The sequence below is a fragment of the Dipodomys ordii genome, unplaced genomic scaffold, assembly GCF_000151885.1.
Source record: "Dipodomys ordii isolate 6190 unplaced genomic scaffold, Dord_2.0 Scaffold34, whole genome shotgun sequence".
Lineage (NCBI taxonomy): Eukaryota > Metazoa > Chordata > Mammalia > Rodentia > Heteromyidae > Dipodomys > Dipodomys ordii.
This window is the reverse complement of record NW_012267250.1, coordinates 15,742,277-15,753,512: the sequence shown is the minus strand read 5'-3', so window position 1 is coordinate 15,753,512 and position 11,236 is coordinate 15,742,277. Positions and strand designations below refer to the sequence as shown.

At 43.4% G+C, this 11,236-nt stretch overlaps 1 protein-coding gene across 2 annotated transcripts in view; it reads left to right on the top strand.

Annotated features, from left to right (window-relative positions):
• Positions 1–11,236, top strand: part of Lrrc20 (leucine rich repeat containing 20) — a 67,305-nt gene that overhangs the window by 25,113 nt on the left and 30,956 nt on the right. For both annotated transcript variants that reach the window (XM_013017127.1, XM_013017126.1), the window contains one exon: positions 9,871–10,020. In XM_013017127.1, the coding sequence (XP_012872581.1) occupies positions 9,996–10,020 (25 nt within the window). In that variant the 5' untranslated portion in view covers positions 9,871–9,995. The remainder of the gene's footprint in view (positions 1–9,870; positions 10,021–11,236) is intronic.

The following is an 11,236-nucleotide window of genomic DNA, read 5'->3' as shown; positions in this document are numbered from 1 at the left end:
CCTTCCTTCCTTCCTTCCTTCCTTCCTTCCTTCCTTTCTCTCCCAGTTCTGGAGTTGAGCTCAGGGCTTTGTGCTTGTTAGGCAGGTACCTTACCACTTGAGCCTCTGTGCCACCCCCCCCACCTCTCTTTGCTTTAGTTGCTTTTAAAATAGTAGCTCACATTTTAACCTCACATTTTTTAGCCTGGATAGCTGGGATATTAGGTACGCTAGCTTTATTGATTACAAAAGGGGGCAATAACTTTTTTCCCAGGCTGGCCTCAAACCTCCTGAATCACCACCTCCCAAGAAGATGGAATTATAAACATGAGCCACTGTACCTGGCTTAATTTCATCCCTTCTTATGGATGAATAGTATTCCAGTATATGGATAGATCATATTTTGTTTATCCATTCTCCCATTGGTGGGCATTTGAGTTGTTTCCATTTTCAGGCTGTTGTGAAGGATGAAGTTGTGAAGATTCACATGCTGGTTTTGGGTGAAATCCCCTCTTCACTGTACTGAAGAAGACCCTGAGCTGGGGTAACTTACTCATGGTCCCACAACTAGAAAACTGGCCCCAGAAAAGCCTTGGTTTGGACCTGAGATCTTCCTTCTTAAGTCTGTGTCTTGGGTCAGTAGCATGTGCCCTGACTGGATGTGTGATGCGAGTCGGGAACCCAGGTCCCAGTCTCCACCTCAAAGCAAAGACACTGCAGCTACCTCATTAGCTTGCCAGGTTGGGGTCTCACATAGGTTGATGATAAAGTACCTATGAGATTCAGGATTCAAATATGTAGTGAATCTTGAGGGCATAGCCACCATGCTCCATAGCTACTGGAGCTTGGCCCTCCATTCCTATTGGACCAAGTCTCTGTAGACTCAGCTTTGTTAGCAAGAACAGCTAGATGTTAGGGATGTCATTTACTTTAAACTGAGGGTGTTTATAAAAAGTCACAAAAACAAAAAAAGGTCACAGCACCTGATCTAAAAATTCCATGTGACTCAGGTGCTCATGAAGTAGAAAGTGAACCCCCCACCCTAAATTCACAGACAATGGTCTCCTTGCATCCCAGAAATGACCCTTCCAGAAGTAGCCTCTGCCTGTCTCTCTTGCTGACCTTCTTGCTACTGCTGTTGTGCTAGAACTTTCTAGACTTTTGCAGTGCTCACTGAGCACTTCCTCCTGTGCTGGTCCCTTATAGGTGGCACTGCACAGGGAACAGGAGGGAAACACTGCTGTAGAGATCAGAAGTTAAACACCAAAACAGGGCCCAAAGGCCTGAGAACAGAGGTCTTAGGAAAGGGGAGGAGGAGGGAAAGGAGAAATAAGAGTATGGAGAGAGGACCAGTCAAGGGGATGGGGCTCCTGCTGCTCTGTGGACCTTTGACAGCTACAGGGTGAATGCTGGGTCAGGCACTTCTGCTGAGAGTTGTGGGCCACAGTGCTGGGTGATGCCTGAGCAATGAGGCAGTTTATTGCCTGCCTAAATTCTGTCAGCATGTCCCTGCTCTGCAGACTAAGTAGCATTTCAGAGACTAGAAGTGTGACTCTCCCATTGGCTTCTTCCTGGAGGTGCTGTCATTTCATCTGGCAAAGTGGACCCTGACTCATCCCAGTGGGCCTAGATCTGGTTTTCATTTTCATGTTCCAGAAAAATCTCTTTTTGTGAGATCAAGCCTCTGGGTGAGAGCTCTCTGTGGCCCTCAACCTCTATCCTGGCTCCAGCTCCCCCATTTGCCTGTTCTGGCTGAGTTTCCACAGTGGTAAAATAGTATGGAGGAACAGAATGGTTCTGTTCTTTGTTCTCTACTGCTGGTGGGGTGGTTGTGAGAATATATAAAGTGCTTGGGCACTTTGTATTCCATGCATACAAGATGCTCACATTTTGGCAGTATTGGGGTTTGAAATCAGGGCCTTGAGTTTGCTAGGTAAGCCCTCTACCACATTAGAGTAGCTCTACCCCATTAGCATATTAGAATAATCCAAGCAGCTTTTCAAAAGCCTGACTTCCAAATCCCAGCCCCCACTAACTGAATTTGCATCTCTGCGACGAGACTAGTTCTTAGAGGTCTGCACACCTCTTCAGGCACGTCCAGTGCAAGGCTAAGTCTGAACAGCACTGTCTGGAGTCCAGAATGGCAAATACCAGGTCTCTGGAGATGATTGGCTAGTGATGTAGCCAAGGGCATAAGAGGCTCTTGAGCTCTGCAGTAAGTGACAAATGCAAACTCCTGGTATACCTGGATATTTCTTACATTTGCCCTTTCAACTCAAATCCTCCTCAAACTCCATGGAAACTGAAGTTTGTAGTGTTTCATTGTGAACCATGGGAGATCTATCTGCACACCAGAAATGTGATAACCCATTCTTCCCTCCCCAGCAGCTGACTGTCCCAGGTAAGCTACAAACACCTTTTGATCTTCACAGTGCTAGTCATCATTATCTTAATGTGTACTGCTTATGAACTCTATGACCTTTAACAATAAAACTATTTTTTACAAATCGGGTAATATGTACCTTTCTTTCCTTTTGCTTAGTATCAGCTGTTCCCTCTTTCTCTCTCATTTCCTCCCTTCCATCACTGCCCTTGAGTTGCTTAGTTCACTTTCATCAATGTCCAGTGCAGCTGATGGACCCCCTCTGATTCTGTGCTCTGCACCCACCTTCCCTTAGATGTACACATGGATACACCATATTTGAGGTAAAGAATCAGAGTCATCTAAAAACAATAGGAAAATTAAGAAGAGATCTTTTGTTTCCTTATCTTTGGAGTTCTTTTCAGTATGCATATTATTTTATATACAAATGAAGAAGTGCTTAGGTAGCACAATTTGGTGCTTTTCTCCTGAGACTATTCTCTGTTGGTTTCACTGTGCCAATCCTACTTCTTAACAAGGACTGGCAGGGTCAGAGTTTTGTCTCTCTAAGCCCTAGGGCAAGCTCAGCTCAGTCTTCTTACTTTCATATAAAAGACTTGCTTCCTTCCTGGATTTTGTTTATTCTAACTTGGTTCTGCCCAAAGGTTAATTTTCATCAGTTATTCATTAGAATTAATTATGTGATAGCTTTCATAAAGGATCTGTGCATTCTGCTAACAGGTTTCTTTATGAACATGAAATACTGTTCTAATTGGAGACTTAAGACCATTCTTGTTGGCCTTTGGCAATAATTATAATTGCTCAAGTTTCTGGGGAAAGACATGTGGGGTCTAGCTGCTGTCTAGTGCTGAGAAAGGAGCCAGTATGACCTGATATTAATTACCCAGCTTGAAACCCAGTCCTTTTGTTGTCTGTGGACATGTCTAATATATTAGTCACACTTTGTGTGGCCTGAACAAGGTAGGGGAAGAAGGACTTATTTTGGCTTCTGGCTTCAAAGATTTCAGTTCATGGTCCTGGGCTCTGTTAAGGAACTTTACCAGCCTTTCAGTGATAAACAGCTAGAAAAATAACCAGAGACATGAGCTGGATTTTCCATAGGGCACATAAAAATAGTCAATTCACTATGGAATAAGATATGATCAGTCTCATTAGTGAAAGCATTGCAAATTTCAAAAATGTTGAATAGATTTTACTATCTGTTGAATTTTCCATTTTTGCAATGCTCATACAAAATAAAAGAAGATTTGATTTTCTTTTTTTTCCCTTAGTTTTATCAAGAATTACAGATTGGGAAGCAGGGAGGGAGAGTGATAGAGGGGGTGAGTCTCATCAAGGTACACTGTATGCATATGGGGACATATCAAACGGAAGCCCTATTGTACATATAATTGAGGCTAATGAAAATGCAGGGAAAAATAATTGCCCACCACTTTGCAAATCCATAAGGGCCAGTGAGTTGCTCTTTTCATTTTAGTTGTCAACATTACTGGTTGTCAACATTACCTGCTCCCTGCCTAAGAGCTCCTCTTGCAGCATTTCCAATTAAAGTATAGGATGCCAATCCTGATCATAACAGCAAAGAGGATTTTCTAATTGGTCTTAATTTTTTTTAAATTTAATAACATCTTCAATAATAAAAACCGTTTTTATTCTATTTGTAGATTATTTTTAAATCCTTATTTAATAATAAAAGAAGTTTTATTTATGTGCTTGCTTTGCATGCATGAGGCCCTAGGTTTGATTCATCACATAAGCAGAAAAAGCCAGAAGTGATGCTGTGGCTCAAGTGGTAGAGCGCTAGCCTTGAGCTGAAAAGCTGAGGGACAGCACCCAGGCCCAGAGTTCAGGCCCCAAAACCGACCAAAAAAAAAATCTCACAGACTTTCCTGTCTAGGCTGGTTTTGAACCTCAATCCTTAGAGCCCAGAATAACTAGGATTATAGATATAAACCACTGACACATAGTCTGTTTTGATTTCTTAAGTGTCTAGTGTTTCATATTTTTATACAGTTTGGGTCTGTTTTTTAATGATTGTTTTATGGCACATAGATTGGAAAAATACCTTCAGTTAAGAGCTTCTGTTATTCTGATTTTGTCTGGTTGTATTTCAATAAAATATATAAAGTATAAAATCTATCTCGAATTGATTTTTATTCTTAGGTTGAATCCTTTTTGTTTTTCCAATTCAGACATTTAGTTGATGAGTCATTCCTTAATTTAGCATTGGTTAATATGTCATTATATAATAATGTATTAACAGTATACCCTTGATATACATAGGTAATGTGGTTCAAAGGACTGTCATTGAGGAAAACCTATATATGCTCAGGACACATGGAATTCACTGTAGATACCTGAGTTCATTTTTCCCACAAGACCACTGACTTCCACTAAAGAAGTGCTGCTTTTCGGCAATTTAAAACTTTTCACTTTTTCCTCTTAAATTAAGCACAGTATTTTCAACCTTGCTTTTGGGACACCATTTGCTCTTTTCGATTCATACTGTTATTTTTGCAAAATTAAGGATATAGAACTACTCAGCAGATCACTGATTTAAACAGCTGGCAAAAGCATGGGACTTGTTAGTTTAGGTGCTTTATATGCATATAGGATTTTAAATGTTTTGTTCTGAAATCTCTTTGCTTTTTCTCTCTTTTCTTTTAAATTTCACTTGGACAAAACCACATGTATTAAGCCATTCTTTGTTGGCCTATACTTGTAATCCTTAACTACTCAGGAGGCTGAGATCTGAACATCTTAAGTTCAAAACCAGCCAGGCAGAAAAATCCTGCAAGATTCTTATCTCCAATTAACTAGCAAACAAACAAACAAAGGAACAAAAAACCCAACACTTGGAAATGGAGACTCAAGTGTAGAGCTCCAGCCTTGAATAAAAAAGGTTAGACAAGAGCACAAGTTCCCAAATTCAAGCCTCAGTACTGGTTCTAAAAATAAAAAAGTATAACAAAAAAGGCTTCTGAACTTTTCTTCATGATCAGATGGTTAGATACATTTTCTATTATGATTGTCTATTTTATATTATTGCTGTTATTTGGAACAGGTTCTTTTTTTTATACTTTTTATTGTAAAAATGCTGTACAGGGGGGTTACAGTTACATGAGCAAGTTAACAAGTATTCCTATTGAGCATTGTTGTCTCCTCCTTTGTTTTCCCCCTACCATCCCTTCCCTCCCACCTCCACAACTACAACACCCTTCCTCCCCCCCTCCCCCCGGCCAAGTTGTAAAGTTCATTTTCAACATAGTGTTTTGTACATCTCATTGTTACAATGGGTCAACCAGCATCCTTATTTAAGCATTTTGTTTTTTCCCTTCCTCTCCCCAAATTAGAGAAGTGTATATACAGGATGCAGGGCACCAACATCAAATACAGTGAAAACAGGGGTTATACCTTGGGGGAGGAGCATACAATCCCCAAATTAGAGAAGTGTATATACAGGATGCAGGGCACCGACATCAAATACAGTGAAAACAGGGATTATACCATGGGGGAGGAACATACAAAGCAACAAAAAAATCACATGGTACATTATAAATATGTTAGAAACAATAGCAAGAAAGAAAAAAAGATATTTATGTTCCCTATCTTGGGGTTCATTTCACTTAACATCATTTTATATGGTTATATGTACATAGCTTTTGGCCTTTTCTACTTGTCTTACACATATATTAGTTATTGCAAATAAGGGAAACCATGGGACCTATGTTTCTTTGGGCCTGGCTTACTTCACTTAAGAATGACATTGCCCCATGTGTTAGGAAATGGAAAGACTTGGAACAAGTTCTTTAAAAACTTTATTTTATTGCTGTTATGAATTGACAGCCTATTTTGATTGCTTTGCTGGTCACTTTTTAATGCTTGTGGCTTTCCACATGACTGCTCTGCATTTCTGAGCTGGTGTATTCACTTTATATGCACATAATAATATTGGGGGCCTGTACCAGATGTCTTTGCTTTTTCTTTCATTGGCTAGAACTTTCAAGACCTACTCAGGGATGCTGAAAACTAAAGACGTGTGTGTGTGTGTGTGTGTGTGTGTGTGTGTGTCTGTGTGTGTGCGTGTGCGCATGTGAGCTAGTAATGGGGCTTGGATTTAGGACTTGAGTACTGCCCCTCAGCTTTTTCACTCATGTGTGGTACACTACCACTTGAGCCATAGTTCTACTTCTGGCTCTTTTGCTGGCTAATTGGGTATGAGTTTCACAGACATTCCTGCCTGGGTGGTTTTGAACAATGATCCTAGATCTTAAGCTTCTTAAGTAGCTAGGGTTACAGGTGTGAGCCACTGGTGCCCATGAAGATATCCTTCAGATACATCTTGTTTTAAGGAAAACTGCAGTATCCTTGATGTTGCTTCTGACCTATATAATGAAATTGGCCTGTGAAAACTCTTTCTAGTCCTGTGTGCATCTGGCACAAAGCATTAAGGGGTTCATTGTTTGAATATTGCTCTTCCTAGAATCCCTAGCTTACCCCAGAGTCTCAGTCTGAAGTGCTGGTAAACTTTCAGCTCAGTTCTTGGTCTCTTCTGAAGCTTGTTCTCTTATCTGTTCCTACTTGGAACTTGACCTCTCCTCTGCTGACCTCACTTGCTAATACAGGCTGGTGGCCCTGACACTGAATAACAAACAGCAGGACTATGGTTATTTGCAGCCCTGGACCGAGAGGCACTGATCATACTTCTTGACAGGCTACCTGGCAGAGAAGTCCATAGACTCTTAGTCATCTGGACCTTTGCCCTTTGTCTGTCCTTTTCCTTTTCTCGGACCAGCTCAGCAAGGCCACCTATGTTGAATATTAGGCACTGTTTGTTTTGTTTTGTTTGGGGGGAGGGTAGGGTTTGGTAGTATATTTCTAGATTAGTGGGAAAACAGACCACAAAAAGGGGTGGTTGATACAGTACAAGATGAAGAGTTCTCATGATGAGACACAGTGGCTGGGGCAGTAAGTGCTTAGGGTAGTCAGAGACGGCTTCAAAGAGGAGATGACATTTGAACTGGGACTTAAAGCAAGAGTAGAAATTCCATAGGGCAGTTGAAGGAGAAGAGCTTTAATTATGACCATTTCTGTATACTCTGTATTATTGTTGCTGTTAGGAATAGGGCCTTTTAAATCCATGCCTTTGTTTTTCTTAAAAAAAATTTTTTTTGTTGTTGTTGGTCATGGGAACTTGAACTCAGGGCCTGGGGACTATCCCTGAGATTTTTGGCTCAAGGCTAGCACTCTTCCACTTTGAGCCACAGTGCTACTTCTGGTTAATTGGACATAAGAGCCTCACAGACTTTCCTGCCCAGCCTGGCTTTGAGCCACTATCCTCAGATGCCTCCTGAGTAGCTAGGATTACAGGTGTGAGCCACTGGCACCTGGCTTATTCTGGTGTATAATGTGAATGTTATGGAAGTTTACATAGTTGTTTTAGAGCCATCTGCAAAGGTTCAGAGGCTTGGATTTCTCCTTTCTGGAGAAAAGGGTCTTGCTGAGCTAGATGGGGTGATGTTGGCAGAGTAATGAGATCTCCTGGGGACCAGGATCAGGAGATGATCATTTCCCCAGCATGCTTCAGGAAGATGTGGGACGGGTGCTGGTCTAGAGGCAAGGAGGAGGTGGATAGAGCAGAGAGGAGATTGACAGCACAGTGGGAGGGGAGGAGACAACAGAGATGGCCCTCTGCCCACTTAGCTTCCAGGTGGTCTGTGAGCCATCATTTTATGATTGTTTCTATGACAACCCTGCAGGCATAGGATAATAGTCTAATTTTACAGATGAGGAAACCTAGAGGATAAGCTAGGCAGTCTAATTTCCATCTAATTTCTGAGCTCTGAGATTTTGGTGTTTGGGTGCTACCTTAAATACATACACACATGCTCCCATATGTCAGCATCATGGAGAGTAACTTACTTGCCATATAATTCATCCATTTAAAGTGTACTATGTTGACACATGGATCAAATGGTAAAGTTAAAAAATAACAACATTGTACCATTCCTTGGCTTTGTTATACAGTATTCATAAGGTTGTGCAATCATCACCAATATCCAATTTAAGAGCATTTTATTTTCCCTGTAAAGAGCCCCCAACTCCATAGTTACCACCCCTATGGGCTCTTCCCTTCTATCTCTGTGCTACCACTAATATACTTCCTGTCCCTGTGGACTTGCCTCATCTGGCATTTATTATAAAGGGAGCCACATTAGCCATGAGCACAAAGAGGCTCAGGGACAGAGCCCAGGCCCTGAGTTCAAGCCACACAACCAACAAAAAAAAAAGGGGGAGCAATATAACATGTGGCTTTTGTGATAGGCTTTGACTTGGCATCATGTTTTTATATCCATCATATTCTAGCACACTTTGGCATTTCCTTTTTATGCCTGAGTTTATTTGTTTATTTTTGGACATATCATATGTAGTTGGTCCATTTCTCATTGATGGACACTTGACTTGTTCTACTTTATTATGCATAACACTGCATCATGTAAAGTGGTTGTATGTGTGGGTCTGTGTCTACACTCTCCTGGGTGCATATGGGGGTCACACAGTCACTGTTCAATCACTGAGGAGCCACCAGGAAATTATGCATAGAAGCTTCCTGGCTGCTTCTTTGGAGCCTGGCAGCTGTGTGACGGGCCTGGGTGCATTGTACTCTTTCTTTCCATCCTTTCGTCTTTCTTGCTTGCTTGCTTGTTTCCTTCCTTCCTTCCTTCTTACTTTCTTTTTCTTTTTCTTTCTTTCTTTCTTTCCTTCCTTCCCTTCTCCTCTCCTTCTCCTTCCCCTCTTCTTTCCTCCTCCTCCTCGTCCTCCTCATCCTCCTCGTCCTCCTCCTCCTTCTTTTTTGCCATTTCTGGGGCTTGAACTCAGGGCCTGGTCACTGTCCCTGAGCTTTTTTGCTCAAGGTTTTGCTCAGTGGTAGACTGCTTGCCTTGCATGCATGAGGCCCTAGGTTCAATTCCTTAGCACCAAATAAGCCGAAAAAGCTGGAAGTGGCGCTGTGGCTCAAGTGGTAGAGTGCTAGTCTTGAGCTGAAGAGCTGAGGGACAGTGCCCAAGCCCAGAGTTCAGGCCCCATGACCAACTGCTAGCAGGCAGTAGTAACACAGAAAGTACTAGATGTGGGCTGGGAAGGTGGCTCAGTGGTAGAGTGCTTGCCTTGCATGCATGAGGCCCTGGGTTCGATTCCTTAGCACTACATAAGCAACAAGAAAAAAGCCAAAAGTGGCGCTGTGGCTCAAGTGGTAGAGTGCTAGCCTTGAGCTGAAGAGCTGAGGGACAGTGCCCAGACCCAGAGTTCAGGCCCCACAACTGGACCCCAGAAAAAAAAAGAAAGTACTAGATATTGCTGACAGGGGCCTGCTGGGAGAAAAAGGGCAGGTTCTAAAGTCAGGAATGAGACAGGCAGGAGGAGAGATGTGTTGGGTCCCTGTGGGCCTGGGCAGTTTCTTCAGCAGCTGTGGCTGATAACTCTGATCTGTGTTTGTCCTTTGGCTGCAGACCTGGCAGAGTGCAAGCTGGTTTCCTTCCCCATTGGCATCTACAAGGTCCTGCGGAATGTCTCTGACCAAATCCACCTCATCACGCTGGCGAACAATGAGCTCAAGTCCCTCACCAGCAAGTTCATGACCACGTTCAGTCAGCTCAGAGGTAGGCCCTGGTCAACAGTTCAGGCCCACAGGGAGTGGCAAACCCTTGTCCTCCAGACTCTCACTCTGTATGAGGGACATTACCAAAGCCAGTCCTAGGTCAAGCCAACCTACAAAGTCATTCCCAGGGGTCAACTCTGAAGTAGACCTGAGTCAACATCAGACTCCAGCTGGTTGTGAATCAGATTGAGTGAGGGCTAAGGGTGCTGGTCTTCCATTGATTCTTCTGTTTTTTTTTGGGGGGGGGTGTTCCGGTCGTGGAGCCTGAACCCTGGGCCTGAGCACTGTCCCTCAGCTCTTCAGCTCAAGGCTAGCGCTCTACCACTTGAGCCACTTCCAGCTTTTTTCTTTTTCTGCTTATGTGGTGCTGAGGAATTGAACCCAGGGCCTCAGGCATGCAAGGCAAGCGCTCTACCACTGAGCCAACTTCCTAGCCCTGATTCTTCTGTTTTGAACAGACCAGTAGGAGGGCATTTAGGCCCTGAGGCCTGGCAATAATGAATTCTTGGTAGACTTGAATGAGGGCCTTTACATACCCCATGCAGCATTGTTCACCGTGCTGCATTCCCAGCTTAGGAGTGAATGATGCCAGTTGGCATTTTCTTTCTGGGCACACAGAGCACACAGATGTGGTGCCAGGAGGCAGATGGGCAGGAAGCCAGTGGTGGGCATTGCAGAGCTTCGGAAATGGCTCTTTTGGATGGCTGAGCCTGATGCTGACACCGTGGCACCCACTCCTTTCTCTGAAGGCAACGCTCCTTCCTGCCACCTGTGCCAAGATGCTACAACCCAGTCACTTTGTGTTTTTGCAAAATGATAGGGCAGGGGGATGGGAGAGAGCAGGAGGAGCCTAGGAAAGGTAGTCTCTGCCTTCGAGGGTTCCCTGGCTGCTGAGGCATGAAAAGGGTTTAAGATTGCCAGTGGCACAGGAGCAGCTAAGGCAAGTCTATCTCACGCAGCAGGTTTTAAGCTTGGCAGGCTTCCTTGAGGAGGCATGCCCAGAAGGCAATGAACAAACCGCTACTTCCAATAGGAAGAAGCCTGTGCAAAATGGCTCAGAACGGGGTCAGGAGGTCCTGGAAAGGCTACCAGCAAGGTTCACAGAGAATCGTACCGAGGAAGGGGAGGGTCGCTTCTGGGAAGGCTCACAATGCTTGTTGCCTTCATACCTATAAAGCGAAAAGTTCTGATGACTGCGGGTCCATTTCCCAGGAGCC